Source organism: Quercus robur, chromosome 4 (assembly GCF_932294415.1).
Source record: "Quercus robur chromosome 4, dhQueRobu3.1, whole genome shotgun sequence".
In the NCBI taxonomy this organism is placed as follows: domain Eukaryota; kingdom Viridiplantae; phylum Streptophyta; class Magnoliopsida; order Fagales; family Fagaceae; genus Quercus; species Quercus robur.
In genome coordinates, this window is record NC_065537.1 from 58,294,231 (window position 1) to 58,314,489 (window position 20,259).

General features: G+C 37.6%; 1 protein-coding gene across 1 annotated transcript; it reads right to left on the bottom strand.

Moving 5' to 3' along the window:
• Window positions 1-12,342: 12,342 nt before the first annotated feature.
• Window positions 12,343-18,941, bottom strand: LOC126723128 (alpha-xylosidase 1-like). Its single transcript, XM_050426418.1, has 3 exons — window positions 18,160-18,941; window positions 17,387-18,069; window positions 12,343-14,438 (listed from the first exon to the last, which is right to left on the bottom strand). The coding sequence occupies exons 1-3, from the start codon at window positions 18,402-18,404 to the stop codon at window positions 12,559-12,561; spliced, it is 2,808 nt and encodes a 935-aa protein (XP_050282375.1). The 5' UTR covers window positions 18,405-18,941; the 3' UTR covers window positions 12,343-12,558.
• Window positions 18,942-20,259: the final 1,318 nt, after the last annotated feature.

The following is a 20,259-nucleotide window of genomic DNA, read 5'->3' on the forward strand; positions in this document are numbered from 1 at the left end:
GATAATGCTTTGTATGCTTCTATGGATATTGTTGATTGTAACATGCCATGTGTTTGTGAAAATGCCTCTATGAGTGCTAATCCTCATAATTGTGATGACATGTTAATTGAATCCATGGGTGTTGTTGACAAACTCTTGAAGAAAAATGCTAAGAAGTTTCAAAAGAATTTGAGCAAGTTATTTTGTGAAAAGGATGATTTGATTGCTAAGCTCAATGAATCCAACAAATTGGTTGAGAAATATAAAAAACTTGCTGAAATTTCTCTTGAAAAGCTGAAAAGTTTGAATGTTTGAATATGGACTTGGATGCTAAACTTGTTTTGTCTAACAAACTTGTTGATGATCTTAAATGTGAAAATGAATCTCTTAAGATGCATGCCAAGTGTTTGATTGCTGAACCTATTGTTAAAAATGATGAAAATATTTGTTGCAATCATGTTGTGATACCCGATTTTGTGCCTAGTGTGTGTTCTACCTTAAAGGACAAATCGGTGTACATTCCTCCACATAAAAGAAATCAAAAGGTGGAGAGAAAGGCTGTTAAGTCAAAGCCTCTGTTTAGGTCTCAACCTAAGGCTTTGGATGGATCTAAGTTTGTTCCAACTTGCCACCATTGTGGTGTGATTGGTCATATAAGACCTCAATGTCATAAGTTGAAGAGGGAACAAAACCATATTGCTAGATCCCTTCCCAAAAGGCCTAGTGGACCTAAACACATTGTGTGTCACCATTGTGGTGCCTTTGGTCATCTAAGACCTCAATGCTCTAAGTTTCATGCTTTTAAAAGAATCAAAAGAAAAGAAAAACTTGAGCTTCTTGGAAGTTGTGCTAAAAAGGATAAACCGGATTTGAGTGATAATAGCATGTTGTTAAAGAAAGTGTTTAATGCTCTTAACTCCTTGTCTATGTGCATCTCCGGTTCTCATTCTTCCAACCCTCGTCTCACTTCTCATGAGACACTCATTCCAAACAATTGTTCTGTTTGGATGAGGAAGGGTCCCTATGGTTGAGCTTTTGCTCCTTTGGTCCTTGATCTAATTCTTTCGATCTTTGTAGGACCCTTCATGCATTAGATGCTTCATTGTCATGCATTTGTGCATCATGCATATCTTTATATGCATTGTTTTGTTTTTGTTTTGATCTTACTTTTATGTCTTTGGTTTGTGTTTGTAAAAATCCAAAACCACATAAAAAGTAGAAAATCAAAAAGCTTGATCGACGTTGTTGAGTTTTGTCTCAAAACTTGTTTTGCCTTGTACCTTTGTGCTAATGGCTTTGTGCATTTTCGAGCATTGCTTGTTTTCATGCACTCATATCACTATGGGAAAAATCTTGAAATCTATGTGATTGTTGTAAATAGATCTTCAAACTTGTCATGAATGATTAGTGAATGGTTATGTTGATCTTGAAACATGCATAGACTTGTGTCTATATATCTTCCCACTCTTTATTTTTGTTTTTGCTAAGAAGAGCTCACCAAATGTAAATCTCCAAATGAAAAGAGATATTGAGCTGCAAAAGCCTGTCGCACATTCTAGTATTTGACTAGGAAAAAGGGTAAGCGACCTTGTATTAAAAGTGAAATTTCTTTCAAAAAAGGCCAAAGGCCTGTTCTTCAATAGAAAAATGTTATATACCCCTCTCACAATGAGAGATGATTGCCTCAAAAGATCAAATGTTATGGCAGAAAGTGGAGTCAAATGAAAAGCTCCAAGTTATGTTATCATGTTATGTGGGAGGTCATATATTCATATTTCTATAATTGAGATTGGTCACATGATCTAGTGCTAATTGTGTATGCCTTGGTTGAATTGATCATTGAAGCTTCACATTAGACAAAGGACTATCTCATTGTTGATATCCACACACAACACACAAGTTTATGTTCGATAAATGTCATATTCATTTGTGTGATTGTACTTGATAAAATGTGTTTTCACATGCTCAATCTTTGTTAATTCAAGCACAAAAAGATTTTTGAGTGTTTTAGGTGTTTTTGGAAAGTATTTTGCTGGAAAAATCTGAAAATTTCAAAAATACAGTTTTGCCCTGTTTTGGCGGCTCAGTCGCGGGTATGTCAAGTCGCGAGCTTCAGTCGCATCTTCGCTGGTCAGTTTTGGCGATTTGTTCGCGAGTGGAAGGTCCAGTCGCGAGATTCACTCAGAGATTTTCGCGGCTTAGCTCGCGACTCTCTCGCGGGTAGACCTTCCAGTCGCGAAAAACACTTAGAAAATTTTTTCAACATTTTGTTCTTGACTGCTTTGGCGGCTTGAGCTGGCGACTGTGTGGCGACTTGAACCAGTCGTGAAAATCGCGTGTTTTGCAGAAACAGGAGCAGTTTTTAAACTTTTTCAGTTTTTCCCTCGAATTTTTGTGACTGTTCATCTTCTCTCTAAACACTCTTCCTCCCAAACACTCCGTGCTCCCTTTTCCAATCTCTTGTGTTGCATTCTTACAGCCCAAAATCGTCGAGTTCCAGGTATGGGTTTTCTGATTTTCACTCTTTTCTACTTGATTTTGTGCTTTTACCCTTGATTTTTCGCATTTGATTGTGTTTTTGAAATGGGTTTGTGGTTCGGTCTCTGCTCTTTGTTCTTGCTTAGCTTGTGGATGTTGTTGATATAGGATGTGTTAATGATAGTCATATTCCTATTGCTCTTGTGCTTAGCTAAGTATTCCTTTCATTTCAATCTGATCTTTGAGCTGTTGAGTTGTTACTATTGGTTCTGTTTTGAGGTTGTGAGTTTTCCTTTGCTAAATTTGCATGTCTTAGATTGTTAATCTGTGGGAAGATTCTGTTAGGCTCAATATATTGTGTGTATGTCATATCATTTCTCCATAATCTGCCTCAATGTCATTTATTTGCCTTCAGGATAGCTTCACCATGTTGTTCATGTGTTTCCTATCCTAGGCTTGGTTTATCCATATGTTTGAACTAAATTGCTTGCTGTTTAAGTATTTGAAGTTCACTTGTTTGGTTGATATCTCTCTCTGTTTACTACATGGTCTGACTGGTTCTGCACATATATTGCTATATGTTGTTGTGGCCTTTTCTGATTGTTCACAGATGGCTCCTTCACCCCAGAAGAAGAAATCTACTGCGAAAAAGGCTGACAAAAGACTTAAGATGGATCCTAGATTGTTTAGGTCAGTTCATCATTTTGAGAGATACAAGGATAACTTCTTGAATGCAGGAATCATTCAAGAGAGATTTGTGGATTTGGAAGATTTAAGGCAAACTTTTATTCCCAGTTGTTTTGAAGGAAGAGGATGGGACAAACTTTTGAGTGATTTCCCTTTGGTGTGTGAACCCCTGATTAGAGAATTTTATTCAAATGCTGTGATAAAGGAGAATGAGTTAAATTGCTGGGTTAGAGGGAAAGAATTCATTTTGGATGCACATGTCATAGATGATGTACTAGGGCTTGAGGGTTTGGATGATGAGGAGTTTATCAATTTCAAGGATAGGAGTGTCTCTATTGAAACAGTTCAACAGAGGATAGGTGGGCAGAGAGAAGGGAAGTGTTTGAATACCACTGCCTTTCCAGTGGACATGAGGGTTCTAACCATAATCATGATGTTTAACCTTTATCCTATTAAGAAGTTGACCACAATCAATTGTGCTAGAGCAATTTTTCTGATGGATCTCAAAGAGAAGAACTTCATAGATATAAGTTCCCACATCTTTGACATCATTGTGGATGAGACAAGAACAACATCTAGACCAAAACTGATCTTTCCCAGTCTCCTAATGAGGATATTTCGAAGGAAGGGTGTTCAAATTCCTCAAGACATCAGTCACATGTCCACACCCTCTGCAATCAACAAACTTACCTGCAAAAGGATCAGTGTTAGGCTTCCAGGAGAAGAAGATGAAGGTGATGAAGGAGAGGAAGTCCCAATGGAGACTGATGCAGAGGCAGCAGGGCATGCATCCACCTCAACACCAAGGAGGAGTGGCAAGAGGTCCAGAGCTTCAACTTCTGCAGATGCACCTCCAGATGCTTTCCAGATCATTCTGGAAAGGCTTGATGGGATCAGGGCAGTCCAGACTGAGCATTCTGACAGGATGAGAGCCATGCAAGACCAGATTGATGTCTTGGCTGCTACACTTGACAGCTTCACAACTCAGCATGACCAGTGACCCTTTGGCCATTCCATGTCAAAAAGGGGGAGAAAGTTCATTGATAATTGAAGCAGAAAAGCAGCTCTTGAGGGGGAGTAATTTGTTGAGGGGGAGTAATTAGTGTTTTTAATACACTGGGTTTTGGTGTATAACTGTTTCTAACTCTTTTCATATACTCTTGGATAAACTTTTATATATGTTTGATGATGTTATTCAGGTATTTGTTGGTTTGTACCCATATGCTTTTGTAAGCTTTGAGGGTTTATGTTTTATGCATAGTTTGTAGGCCTTGTGGTATGTACCATGCTTAAGTGCAGCCTTTATGCTATGTTGAAATCAGTATTTTAAATCTAAATGTTCTGCATTGTGGTTTATGTACTGTCACTCTTGTGCCCTCGTAGGATTGTTCCTAGATGCATATGCCTTGTGTGCTATGCATTGGTTGAGTGTTGTACATACAAGTGTCTTGCCTTGTGCTTGTTAACTTGTATGTCCTTGTGTTCATTCCAAGTGTGAATGAACACTGTGATCACTACTTTGTGGTGTTCACTTGGTTGATCAAGCCATGGTTTGTTTATTAACTCCATCTTTGCTTGATCTCATATTGCCTGTTTCATATGCATTTATAATTTTCTGCTTACAATGATCATGGTGTATTGTTGCGTTTCAGGAGTTTATGTTCATATGATTCAAGTGCTTCACAGCTTCTAGAATTAGGTGTGAGTGAGTTTTGATCAACTGTTCCCAACTCACATGTTAAGTCTAGAGTCTGTTTTAGGGTTTTGTCACGGAATAGCCAAAGGGGGAGATTGTAAGGTTGAATTTATTTAACCATCTAATTGGCTTTATTCCGTGCCAAATTTGCTTGTAATTCAGCATTTAGTAACCCTGTATTTAGGTGGGATTGTTGTAAGGGTAGTGAGTGAGATAGTGTGAAGATTGCTCAAGAGTGTGCAAGAAAACAGAGTGTCGCGGCTGGGACTCGCGGCTGGACTCGCGGCTTCAACCCGCCAGAAGATGCACACGTGCCAAGCATGCTGGAAGATGAACAGTCATGCTAGCTGGAGCACTACAGGACAAAACAAGACAACTGGCCATACGGTTAACTCGCGACTGGAACTCGCGACTTAGTCAAGCCGCGAGGTCAAGCCGCGAGCCACCCCTGTTTTGGAAAAACTTGACGTTTCGCATTCCTCTTCACTCCAGTATAAATACCCTTTTAACCCACGTTTGAAAGAGAGATTCCAGAGAGAATTTTGAGAGAGAAACCCTAAAGAAAAACCAGATTGTTTCACCCACAATCTCTACCTTAGAGTCTCATCAAAATCCCTCACTCTCTTCCTCTCCATTGTCAAATCCTTGAGAGGCCATTATACCAAACCTGGTTCTCACCATTATCATCTCTGTGAGACAGACGTTTGGAGTTCTGGGAAGCAGTTAGGAAGGAGCCAATATTCATTGGTTGATGCTACGGTGTAGTAGCGGAATCCGGAAAGCTAGAAAAGAAAAAGGTTCGGCGCAACCTCGTTGGAGCAAGAAGCTTGGAGGGCTTAGGTGCATTGGGTAGATTAGGCTTGGAGGGTCTATTGCTGTCCTTGTATCCCAACTGTATTTTCTAGTGGATTGATTACCGCTTGGAGGGCGGCGGAGAGGTTTTTCGCCGAGGTCTTCGGTTTCCTCTTCGATAACATATCTGGTGTTATCGCTGTGTTTGCATCTTCCTTCCTCTCTATCTTTGCCTTTATATTATCTGCTGTGATTTTATTATGTTATGGCTTAGATAGTATTTAACCTATTTCACATTATAGCATATGTTAAGTTTCCGCACACTTGTTGTTTAACATATTGCTTGTGTTGGTTAAGTTAATTTTTGGGGGTCTAAACGTTCAAAAGTGTTTTTGTACACGTTTTTGAACTTTCATAGAGCAATGAGGTCTTCAATGACCAAACACACTACAATGGTGGCAAGTTGGAACAAACTTAGATCCATCCAAAACCTTAGATTGAAACCTAAACGGAGGTTTTGGCTTAAGAACCTTTCTCTCCACTTTTTGGTTTCTTTTGTGTGGAAGAATATATACCGATTTGTCTTTAGAGGTAGAACTCATAATAGGCACAAAATCGGGTACCATAACATGATTGCAACAGACATTTTCATCATTTTTAGCAATAGATTCAGCAATCAAATACTTGGCATGCATCTTAAGAGATTCATTTTCACATTTTAGCTCATTAACAAGTTTGTTAAACAAAACAAGTTTAGCATCCAAGTCCACATTCAAACATTCAAACTCCTTTAGTTTTTCAAGAGAATATTTAGCAAGTTTCTTATACTTTTCAACCAATTTGTTGAATTCATTGAGTTTAGCAATTAAATCATCCTTTTTACAAATGAACTTGCTCAAATTCACATGAAAATTCTTAGCCTTTTTTCTTTAAGAGTTTGACATTTGGAATTTTAACGACACCCATAAATTTATGTAACATGTCATCACAATCATGAGGATTAATACTCATAGAGGCATTTTCACAAACACATGGCATTGTTACAATCAACATCATCAAAAACATTCATTGAAGCATACAAAACACTATCCATATCAAAACTCACAAGGGGTTAAGGATCACACTTAGATAATGAAACCAAAATAAGTGTACCCGCTCGGATACCAATTAAAAGTTCGAATATGTGTGAATACACAAAAGCTTGTTTAGACCCCAATTTTATAATTATGGCTAGATTGCTTTTAATCTAACTTATCTAAGTGCGGAACAAGAATAAATGAAGCGCAATAAACTGATAACTACTCTAGTGCATAAACATGAACAACAAAGAATAAAAGTAAAGCACAAAAGTAAGGGAAGAGAGATGCAAACACAAGATAACACCAAGATGTGTTATCGAAGAGGAAACCAAAGAACTCGACGAAAAACCTCTCTAGGACCCTCCAAGTCGAAATCAATCCACTAGAGAATAAAATTGGAGTACACAAATAACAAAAGACCCTTCAATCCTAGTCTACCTAATGTACTTAAGCCTTCCAAGCTTCTGCTACCAACAGACTTCTTGGAGTTATGTCTTCTCTAGCTTTCCGGATCCTGCAATACGCTTGATTGCATCTGCCAAAACTCACTGGCTTCTTTTGGTAAATCCCCAAAACTTCCCAAGCTCCAAAACATTTTCTACACTCTAAATAGGTGTAGGTTGTACTTGGGTACAAATCTCCTCTCAAGGTATGACAATAGGAGAAGGAATGAGAAGTTAGAATGATTTCTCACTAAGAATGAGTAGCTCTCTCTCTCTCTCTCTAAAAGATGGGTGTGTGTATTGTAGAAAACCTATCTAGGATTTTTCTCTCTGAATGGCCTCTCATACTTTTATGGGTAATAAGGGTATATATAGTATAGGTGAAGGGTAAGAAAGTCACACTTAAAAATCCTCTAGACAGAATGTTTCGTGGGTATCTCTTGGGTTAGCTCTTCTCACGAGACACTTGCGAAACTTACAACCTGGCACAACTCTTCAACTTTCAGCATGTGTTTCTCATGTAACTCTTTCGCAGGTTAGCTTCTAGCGAGACACTCACAAAATCCACTTGTTCATCTAATACATGCTCGATTCTTCACCAACTTAATACTAAACCCAATACAATAAAATTTCACAAAATACAATGAATAAAATTAAAGAAAATACAACACTTTTTGTCATGGAATAAAACCAACATAAAACAGTTGTAAATCACAACTTAACAATCTCCTCTTTTGGTTATTCCGTGACAAAACACCCTATAACAAACTCTAAACTTAAACGTGAGTTTGGAAATAGTGGCAAAACTCACTCACACCTAAATTTAAAACCTGTGATGAACTTAGAACAAAATACTTGTAACCTGAAACACTTGCACAAAACGCATTAGACCCTCAAGGTAAATCAAGTGATAAAAAGACAAGTAAAATGTAACAAGTAAAATGCGATCAAGTAAACATGATGTGAAACATATGAGCAACTTAATCAAACACATGACAGTCATATGAAAATGAGTACAATGATCATATAGCAAAGCAAATGATCATCCAAACATGCAATCAATAAAGCACAATCGCATACGGATACAATACATAAACACGATGCGATGAGAGCAACAAAGCATAGATACTAAAAGTAACTCAAAGCACCATAAAGTAACGAGAAAACAAGCATAAAGTAAAACAAGACAAAATAAGATTTTCTCAAAAAAACAGTGTCTTCTCCCCCTTGGTATATGCATCTCTCCTATGGCTTTCTCTCCTTACGAATGTGCACAAGGTAGAATTTCTCCCTAAGAATATGCACATGAGTCATATAGAAATGATGATACACTTTGGTATACTCTCCAGTATAAATTGTTAAAATATTCATTATATATATATATATATATACTATTACTATTTTTAAAAAAATTATGTGCAGGGGAGGGGGGGCCATAGGCCCCCTCAACCCCTTAATAGTTCTATCTATGTTTAGATAGATTACTTGATCTAGCATCCGAGTTTGAAAATTGTGAAGCTTAGGGGTTGTTTGGATTTGTGGGTTTCCATCACTCATCACCCAAAATAAGTGGGTCCCATGGAGAAGAAGCTTGTTTGGATGAGTTTTGGGGTATTGTTTCCATCACTCAGTTCGCACAAATCTGGGTGATGAGTTACTAAAAACAAACAAAAACAAAAAAACAAAACAAAACAAAAAAGACCAAAAAAAAAAAAAACACACACACACACACACACACAAAAGTTTTAGGTGTTTTTGAGTTACAAAAATAGAGTAACGGTGGCATTTTCGTAAATACACACATCATTTGGGCCCATGATCAAAGAGGAGTCAAATTGGGCTCTCCTTTTCGTACTTCCCACCAACGGCTCTAATGACAAATATTGCAGTTCACACGTACAACCACATCACTTCCTCTGCACAACCACATCCATTCCTCAACATAGCCCCATCTTCACATAAATCCCCTCAGCCCAGCCACATCTAGCAAGCCATCTGACCTGCTTCAACCCACAGCAACCATAGCTCAAACCAATGAGAAGGACGACGGCAAGATTCACAAGTTAACCTTCGAGCATTTTTTTCAAAGTTTTAGAAACCCCAAGGTAGATCCACCACTCTCTCTTCCTTGAACAAACACGAATGGGTGCCTAGGATGGAGGAAGGAGGTACAAACGTAGGTTGTGGGTTTAGTTTTAGGGACAAGGAAGGAGGAAGAAAGCCCATCCATCATCGGTAGCATCGGTGCAATTGGGTGAGGATTGAATAGAGGACATTAGAGGTGTTGAGGCGCAAAAGGAAAGTGAAGAGGAAGGTTTGGTAAATTTGGGTTTTGGGGTAAATGGGGTGAGGAGGGGACGGGTAGGGGTTCTGGAGCAATGGTAGCATAGGTCAGAGTGTGGGTCCCACATTTTTGAGTTTTTGGATTTGAAAACATAATCGGGTTTAGGTGCCAAACCAGGCTTAGGTGATATTTGGGGGTTTTTGAGTGATAGGAAATGAGTTATAGGGTGATGAGTAATTAGTGATAAGTGATGATATTTGAATGATGAGTAATGAGTAATGATATTTTTACACCCAAACAAGGCCTTAGATCCTAGATCCCCAAAACATCTCCTTTGTATTGCTGAATCATATTCTCAATGCTATTAAAGCACTCTATTCTCTTACGATCAAGACTCTGAGGATTCTCTCACTTGGGTATACTCTATTGATGGCTTTCTCTCCCTAAAGTCAGCTTATCTTCTGGCAAGGGGTTCAAACCCCTTGAACCTGGATACCATGTCAATGACATGGGTATAGAAGACTGAAGTCCATCCTTGTGTCCAATTCTTTCTCTGGCTATGCATGCACAACAGTATACCTACTAGGGTAGTTCGAGTTCAAGAGGTTTAAATCTCAATCCAATATGTACTATGTGTCACAAAAATAATGAGTCCATTCATCACCTCCTCAGGGGCTACAAGATAGCTCAAAGGTTCTACCAAAATCTAAGATTTCCTTACTGCCTAAGGGATCCTTTTAACCAAACGGTTTGGGACTGGCTCAAGACCACCTGTAAAGCTAGAGTTAATTCAAATTTTCTAGGCATACCATGGAAGATTCTATTCCCAATAGGAGTTTGGCATTTATGGCTGCACCGAAACAACTTTATTTTTAGAACAGGAGTTGCCGATCAAAAGTTTTTCAAGAGTTGCATTAAAGCAGCGCAGAGTACTTCTCCATTGTTGTGAAGGCAAAGGTTCTTAGCTCCAAAACTATTGTCCCGGTATCTTGGAAAAAACGACCAGAGGGATGGGTGAAGTTAAACATAGATGGTTCGGCCTTAGGGAACCTTCAGAAGGCAAGGGGAGGACAATAAGAGGATATGCTAGAGCGCTCAACAACACCAACAGCTTTATGGCAGAGCTGTGAGCCTTAAGGGATGGTTTAATTCTTTCTAAAGAGCTTGGATTGAATAATTTAATTGCTAAACTGGATGCCTTAAGTATTGTGATTCTCATGAAAAATAACTCTATCAACTTGTTAATAGAACATTTGTTATTTAACTGCAGGGACCTATTGAAAACTATCCCCAACAAGTGGATAATGCACATACCGTGAAGCCAACCAATGCGCTAATGACATCAGATATAAGAAAACTAGCTATAATATCACATTAGAATCTATACCACTGTAGCTACATTTTTCCAACAACTAATAATTGATAACAAATAAAAGTAATTTTCTCTTTCACAAAGTTGTATGTTCTTAACAACTAAGTCCACAAATATCTTGTCCATGAATGGCATCCAGCTTGCCCTTAAACGTTCCTGCTTTGGCTAATGACTGGCTTGACTATCCATCTAAAAGTGAAGAAAATGTATTAGAAATCAATAATATGCCAACTAACATAACAGATCAAAAACTTCTTGCTAAAAGGCCAAGATTTTCAGGTCCACAACATATGGTGCTGAGCATATAGAGAAAATATGGTGCCGAGCAAAATTTAAGTCTACAACATAGAGATGCTACTTTTACACTATATAAAATTATAATCTAATTGACATGAAGTTTGCCAATGTTTTCTCCTATAAGTTTGTTTATTGATCATATAGTTTTAACTAGTGAAATTCATTTATCTTGCATCAGGTATTCATAAAAGAGAACTACTCTGTGGGTTCCACTTAATATAAAAATTGGATAAACAGGAGAAAAAGGACACGGTATAAAGCTGACCCCACTGCCTATAAAGCTGGCAAAAATATTGACATAAAACTGGGTGTTAACGGGCACAGTAAAGGTGCCCGTTATCACAACCCTATCCACAAAACTCAGTATTATAATGAAAAAGAAAATTATAAATTTGTTTCTTTAAAACAAAAAGTTCGAATGACGATGTTACATCAAATAAGCGGTACTCCATGCATGACTGGCTTGTCTGCAGTACTCTAAAAGTGGCAAATCTTTCGTTTTATAGCTCCTCGCTGGTTAGATGAAAATGAGGATGCCTCAACATTTACTTTGAGCCTGTTGGTAGGACACTGATAGATTTCATACATAGATAACTGAGGTAATCAAGGCTAATTAAGTGGCTATTGCTGACATCATTACATGGACAAACAAAGGCAAAATTTTAATTCATGAAAGGTGCTAGAAGAGTTGTCAAAGTGATGATTGGGGAAAAACCTTAGATGTCCTGGGCCCCAAATGTAATGTATACATGACAAAAAAATTTCTGAAACCGTGACTCACATGGATCTCATATGCAGAGTCAACAAATTAAATTCAAGTTTTCCAAAGTCTAGGGACTCGAAAGAATCTCAGCCATTGATTACCACTTTACATACAATGATCAGCTTTGTAATGGTTTTAAAAATTAATTAGCCACTATATATCAGCAATAAACCTTCAAATATATCTACCATCATTGAGATAGCATTAAATATAAATAAATAAATAAATAAAAACCTACTAGTACCTGCTTTTAGTACTGCAAAGTAGCAACAGGATCCTGCTACAGCTCTGGTCCTAAGGCAAATATGAGATGTATACTACAACAGCTCGGACCCTAAGGAAAATAATTTGCAATGGCCAGTTTACCCAACTGAGGCAATCACAGTAGACCTAGTGCACACCATAATCTTTTCAGTAAGGACTATCTTTCCCAAAGCATTGAGAGCTCATCCAGTAAATTCGAGGTCCAAAATGAGTAAAATGTTTTCAAAATTTAATCACTTCTGCAGCAAACAACATTCAGAAATCTATATATATAGGAAAAACTGCCCATCAGTTTCATTAGGCTTACTAACCAAAATCCATTTTAGATATAAAAAAGCATCAACAACAACAAAGAGAATAACGGAAAATAATAAATAAGTAGTTGGAAACAGAGGCAATTAAGAACCTCATATCCACTTAATCCTCAACTTTTGATCCCCATATTCCAGGTAATGGCAAAGTTCTTTCCTACAGCAAATGACAAACCCTTGATCTCTACCATCAATGTCTTCACCTTATTTCCACCATCTTCCTGTTCCTCCAACACGTTTTGCTTGGTTGTGCTTAACTCTATGTTCGAAGCACCCGTCACCGGTTTTCCATCAACCTCAAGTGCAGATGCCTGACCACTTCCATCCAATCCCAACACCGTAACCTTCTCAATGTACAAACCCTGAGCTAAAGCAAACTTGCCCTCCTGGACTTCTGACCACACCTTCACAGTTCCCTTATTAATTGTTGCATAAAAATCAATATATGTGGAATACCCATTTCCAAGTTTCATTTCTGGCAACTCATCATCATCAATGAAAAGGTTCCCTTTTGCTTCCCCATCAGGCACCCCTGCTGGGAAGGTCACTATGAGGCTGAAAGGTGTCTTTCTAGCTTCCTTTGAAATCATTCCACCCTGCTGCATTGGTAAAATGGTATTTTGATATAAATGTACATTAACCACATGCAAAGGCGCATCAAGGGTAACATTGATCCCGCCTTTTGATGTGATAGTCTGCGTCATATCAAACAAACTGTACCAAGAACCTGGGGGAAACAGAGCTGTAACCTCTGATTTCCCCTGCTCAAGAACTGGAGATACCATGAGACTGCTCCCCAGCAAGAATTGGGTGCTCAGCCCATAAACCTCAGTGTAAGTTGGGAATGAGAAGAAAAGTGGCCTGGCAATTGGGGCTCCACTAATATGAGCCTCGTAGTTCAAGGTGTACAGATAAGGCAGGAGCTTATACCTCATGCCCAAAGCATTTCTGGCAGACTCAGCTACTGATTCCCATTGATAAAGCTCCTGTCTTGGGGAGTAGTAGTTTGCATGATCCCTTGAGAACGGGTAGAAAGCACCAACTTCAATCCAACGATTGCAAAGCTCTTCTGTTGGTTGTGGATAAAACCCACATATATCTGATCCAACCATTGGCACCCCAAATATACCAAAATTGAGCATTGTGGAAATTGAGTACCTCAAATTCTCCCAAGTGCCTTGGTTATCTCCAGTCCAATGGGCAGCATAGTGGCCTGAACCAACATAAGTCGAGCGAGATAATATAAATGGACGCTTACCCTCAAGTCCTTGAAGGCCTTTGTGAGTTGCAATGGATTGAGAGAAACCATAGAGACTGTGAGCATCATACTCCAAAACGCCATTGTAGTGAACTGCACTAGTCGCTATTGTTTTGAACCCTACTGGTGCCTGCGAACCTGAAGCATTTATCTTGTAAGGAGGATCATCCCATCTTGTCTTGGTAATGTTCTTGCAGTCCAAGCAGCATACCCAGCCAGGTCCTGTCCCAGTGGGACACTGCTTACCCTTTGGGATTTTGCACTTCCCAGAACAGAAATTTGAAGCTTCATTCATGTCAATCCATAAACCATCAACAGGGACAAGCTCGTGAAAGCGGCGGATTTCATCACCCCACCATGACACGGTTTTTGGGTTTAGGAAGTCAGGGAAGTTTACAGCCCCTGGCCAAACTTGAGCTAAGTAGGGTTCACCCTCATACTTGATGAAAACATCATCAGCAATGCCCCTTTGATAAACTCCGTAACTGGAGTTAACAGCAATTCCAGGATCAATAATGACAACATATTTCATACCAATGCTATGTATTTTGTCTAAGAATGCCAAAAGCTTTGGACGAGGGTAATTTTTGGGGTTGAGGGTGAAGTCCTTTTTCCCATCCGTGTGATCATCATCATTCCAAATCACATCAAGTGGGATTTTAGCCTTTTGGTAGTTCTCAACAACGTCTTCAACTACAGATAGGTTATGGTAACCCCATCTGCACTGGTGGAATCCTGTAGCATCAAATATGAGCAAGAAATTAATAAAATGAATCATACTTTCTTAATTTCTTAGTGTAGCTGCTTTGGCTGAATTACATATGCATCATTAGACCCTTTGATTAATCAAAACAGTTGGAAGAGGAACATGCAATGCATAGTTCATGATGCAGAGGTCTGGCTGTTTAGAACAACTTGAGGTGTGATGGTACTTTTATAACAAGAATTGCTCTTGCTTGGAAATTCAGAATTTTAGCCAGCTAGATTATAAGAGAGAATAGGTTAAGAAGCCTAAGAATTAACTCCTATTCCACCTTATTAGCAGGTCATATATCAAGATGATCAAGTAAACTACTTTTTATCAATTGCGTTGTTGCTTTTATTCTTTAAATAAATCTATTTGTATAAGTAAAGAGGCCATTATATTGTTGAGATTTCAAAAGGCTAAAGAAAAAGAAGCCTAACAATTTGAAAAATGAACAAAGAGTAACACAAAATTAGGTTAGTCATAACTTTACATTTAGTTTTATTCATTTTTCTAATTGTAGGTATATTGAGAGTAATTAGCTAAAGTCATGATATACCATAAGCAAAATTGTAGATAGTACCAAAATTCAATCAAACTTTATTAGCATGAAAAGATTAATAGATATTAGATGTACTAAATATTTTTACTGAACAATTAAATTTTTATAATTATTAATTTATTTAATCTTTTCCCTTGAATTAGTTTTAATTGAAATATGTTGCACATATGGCCCCTGGAGTGTAATTCTTGCTCTGCCACTGCTCTACATTTTCCAACTGATTCTTACATGTCAAGATATTAACTTAGAGAAACGAACTTATAACATTGTCCACTAAATATAGAAACATTAACATTTTCACGTGTAAAGTATGCAAGATGAGATGAAAGTTATCTATAAGAAACATTTAACTTGTGCAGATATGCCTTCTCAAAGATAATTTAGAATGGAAGATGTAACCAATTTATGCGATAGATGAATTGGCCCATTTATTGGCATGCCGGTAACCTCTTACAAGCTGACAACACGTTGGCACCCATGTGCTGATTCCAACTTTCAACTGTTCTGAACCCCAAGAAAAGCCCAAGTAATCACAGAGATTTAAAAGAATCACTTTAAGGCATCATAAAATGGAATAATTATCATTAGTACTTTCTAAGTTTCTAGCCTAAAAAGGCAATATGCTTTCTAAGTTTCTAGCCTAAAAAGGTAATAAGCTTAAGTTGCCAAGGGCTTTGTAGCCCAATGGCATGTCAATTCGAAACTAGGGTCCATTTCACTTAAGGTTTTATTTTATAAATAATATAACATTAGATACACTTTTAGAATTGTCATATTTAATGGACCCGTCAAGATAATGATATGCGGCCAAAAGTGTACAAATGTTATAATCATGACAAGTCCAATACACAAGAACACGGGACCCAATCTTTGCCCATATTTTATCTAAACCAAAAAATGAATTCATTTCGAGTTGCTTGAGAGAATCCTAAGCCACACAAGAAAGAAAAGGTTAATTCATAAGTCATTTTGTCTTAAGTCCACCAATTATTTCTCACACCGACATGAGACTAGCTGTAATGCAAGGGGACAACAATTACACGGGTACACATTCCCTACAACCTAAGGCAGTCTCCCTTCACAAGACATGGAAGTGGTAGATGGAAAGTATTGGCCCAGATAGAGGAATGCTGTTGGAAATGGCTGCCTAGAATTAGAATCAAATGGGCCCTTACCACACAAGCATCACAACATTTTCTGATAGAAGTTGGACAATGATGATGATGATGATTCAATTTCCACCTCATGTAGGTGTAGCGAAGATAATTTTAGAAGGAAAAACATTGTATGAAAAGATTAATAATCATGTGCTTTCTGGGGTCCACCAGCTCCTTTGTACAAAAGTGTGAAAAAAAGGTCCAAATTTTTGGCTTTGAAAAGTCGGTGCAAAATGCAAGAAAAATATTAAAATACGTGAGAAAACTAGAGATTCCAACTTTATGTGTGGCCTCATCAGTAGCATGGACCTTAAAATATGAAAGATAAAAGATAAACCCGGTTTTTTTTTCCCCTTGGATAAAATCAAGAAGACCTTTTTGCCTTTTTGGTCTACAAGATCTTGGTTTTATAAAAAGAAAAACATGTTTCCTTAACATGTTAATTTTTGTGATTCTTCTAAAAATGCGTGTTGTGTTCAATGTCAAATATTCGAGCGAAGCATTGTAAAATCTTGTAGACCTAAAAGGTTGTTTCTGAGCATGACCAAGTAAATAATGAGAAGAGAACAAGATAACAATATAGTAAATTAAACAAGGGGGGGGACCAACCCACCAACCTCAATTAGAAAATAACAAAGCATCCCGATCCTATGGCTTTAATCAACCACTAATCAGCATTTACCAACAAACCAAATCAATAGGTGGCTCTAATTCCTTACATATCTTACAAATGGGTTTGCCAATATGATATTATATTTGTCTGTAGCAAGATTTTTTTTTTTTTGATTGCAAGATTATAAATGACATAGTTTACAAAATGACCCAGAGTTTACTAGAACATAGTACTGATTAGAGAATAAATCAATCCACCAAAAAGTACTACTTTTGAGATGGTGAAAACTTTTCCTGTCAGTTCCATCATTTTATTTATTTATTTATTTATTTTCAGTCTTTTGACCAAACTATTCCATTCCTTACACATGATACATGCCAAAAACAACCATTAACCGGCTTCTCCGGTTGTCTATACATGTGTTACCTAAACCTGTCAATTTCCAACACATTCATTGCCTAATCTTCCTTACACACAAATTAATTAGCGAATTAAAACAAGGTTCAAGCCTGTGACATTATTCACCAATAATTCACCAATAAAGTTATGAATGCAGTAAATTAAAGGAAGAGGAAAGTAATGGGGGAGAGAGAGAGTGAATCATACCGAGAGACCAGTAAGGCATTGGAGCTGGTCTGCCTATGAAAGAAGTGTACTGATCAACCACACCTAGAGGTGTAGGGCCAGCAAAGAAGTAAAAATCAAAGACACCACCAATAACCTTGTATGTCAATGAAGTCCCTCTGTAAAACACATCCATCCCATTGCTGTTTAGCAACAAAACCGAGTGTGCATAAGGCCTCCCACCGACATTCCTAAGATCCATGTACACCGGGTGTGACCCATATAGATCAGCATTAAGATTGATAGCCGATATATCAGTGGTATACAGAGTGTATGGATCATTTGGATACAGTTTGATCCCATGTGGCTGTGTGTTCTCTCCCAAGCCGTACAGTGAAGCATCTCCTGGTAACTTAGTGGAAATCTCGAGGTACTGGTCCTTGAACACCAAATTGCCAAATGGGTCTGATTTATCTGAGCTAGAATTGAAGAGGGTTTGCCCATTTGATTTTCTCTTCACAGCGAACCCAAATGGGTCTGAGGTGTAGCTGAAAATGAGCTCAGAGCCTGTGTACTCAGACACTGTTATTGGGCTCTTCCTTGACCTCCCAATAGTCTGCCTTAATGGCGGTGGTTGGTCCCTAGGCAAAAGACTGTACGGTACCTCCCACCTCTGCTTCTGTGCATCAGTAATGTGGACCCTCAATCGATCCTGCGTTTCATGCCTGTACAGAAATCAAGAAACATCAAACGGCTGAGAGGTGCATTTTCAAAAAATAAGAGAACCAGAGGAAGAGTAGTAGGGGATAACATACTTGACAAAGAGCTGCAAGTGAGGAATATCAGGGCCGTAGACATTGTTGTTCTTGATGACAACGAGGTGGCCCACAAGGCCTCCATCAGGGGTCTCCTCAATGGAGATGAGACGGTAGCCTTGGCCAATCTTGGTTGGTGGGTTGGACTTGGAGGATGAGTTTACTACAGAACTACTACATAGTAGCAAGACTAGTAGAAGAAGAGAAGAGAGAGTTAATAATGGAGGAGGAGTATGAGAAACCATGGCTTATATTAGTACTGTGAGTGAGAGTGAGAGAGTGTGACACTGAATAACTGTTGAAGGTTGGGTTTTGATATATAGAGCCGAGTGATAGTTGTGATTTGTGAACTAAAGACTAACTAAAGAGTCATTGGATACACGTGTGTAGTAGAAGATAACACGGTGCGTGGTAAATGATGATGATGGTCATTGGTCAGTGGGGTCTCCCTTGTCTCACTCAATTTCTGACTGACAAGACAAAAACTTTAGATCTGAGTAACTGAGAGATTCCAAGAAAATCTCATGATTTGGGAAAAACTCAGATCGAGTTTGAAAACCAAATGAAGAACTCTGCATTGCATTGAAAGATAGAAACTTCGAATGTGACCGTGGAACTGGGAATTTTGCCGAAATGGGATAGGATTATAGAAAATTGAATTACACAAGAGTGTTGCACAATTAAACTTCTAGACATACGAATCTAAAGTGAGAGCATTCAGATTGTATTCCTAAAATTTCATTTCTTCTCCATTTTTCTTTTTTTTTTAACTACCTAAGTGTTTGGGAAATCAACAATGTTCTCTATAGGTCTATATATAAGAAAGCAGTCAAAGCACGGTAACAAAATGATATTTTAAGGAATGATTAGGAAACTAATTATAGCATTTTTTAGGTTTATCCCCTAAATTGGTTTTTTTTTTAATCCTATTTTAGAAAGATGAATTGGGAATGTTGGACAATGTTAGTATTGTTGTTTAAACAACAGTTTTTGTTGTTTAAACACCACAACACGTATTTGCACATTTCCATAACACTTAAACAATGTTACTAGAAATTTCTTACTAAACAGACCCTAAAAGATTACAAAAGGGAGCCATAAATCTCATCCTTAATAACATAAACAAAATAAGGAGGGCTAAAACCTACATCAAAAGACCCAAACATGTTGTTCCTCGAGGACCAATTGGCTAAGGCCCATTTGCACACCCAGAAGATACAACAATTTTGGATTTGAGACTTCAAAGCCAAAATATCCGAGTAGATACAAGTAATTCTCCATGGAATTTCCATACTAGGGGAGGATAAGGCATCAACACAAATTTTAGAATTAATTTCAATACAAATTGCTTCAGCATCTAAATCTAAGGCCAACCAAAGAGTCCATTTGATTGCGACTTGGGGATAGAACCTCAAATTGAACTTGATTTCTAGTCCTCCAAACAACATCACAAACCGCCACCCCAAATAAAAGGAAATCTTCTTTGTTATCTTGACTCAATTTAACACCAGTAGGGAATAACAAAAATTGAATAAATGGGAAGAGGAGGAAAATCTTAGCCCATCAAACCTTAACCCCCACTTACTTTTAAACCATATGGCTCTTACCCGAGGACATTTGATATGATCTAATTAGGTAACAAAAAACATGACCAATTTCACCAAACAAGTTATGATTGATGCATAATACAAGTGATATCATAGTGTTTCATATGAAAGTGAAATTCTAATATGTCACTTCATATCTTATAAAATTTATTTTTTTGCTATTTATATCTTATGAAATTCGTTTCCATATATTGACCCCAAAAAAAAAAAAAAAAAAATTACTATGTCTTTAGCATGAAAGGGTGTTTATTCTTATCTATGATGGGTTGTTCAACTGAATATGGACATTAATTTTTACATAAAATAATTTAAAAAATTCAAAATATATTTCTAATATATTCTTTTTGCCTTTTTTTTTTTCTGAATAAATTAAACACTCAATAATAAATAATACATAAACCACTTAAGTTTATTGATATTCACTTTTAATATTTCACTAGTCCAATAATTTCACAAGAAAATATGTACAACTATCCTATATGAAATTTGAACT

Coding starts and splice junctions, on each gene's coding strand:
- LOC126723128 (XM_050426418.1), bottom strand. CDS start 18,404: ATGGTTTCTCATACTCCTCCTCCATTATTAACTCTCTCTTCTCTTCTT. Junction 18,070..18,159: donor CACTTGCAGCTCTTTGTCAA/GTATGTTATCCC, acceptor ATTTCTGTACAG/GCATGAAACGCAGGATCGAT. Junction 14,439..17,386: donor AATGCCTTACTGGTCTCTCG/GTATGATTCACT, acceptor TTGATGCTACAG/GATTCCACCAGTGCAGATGG.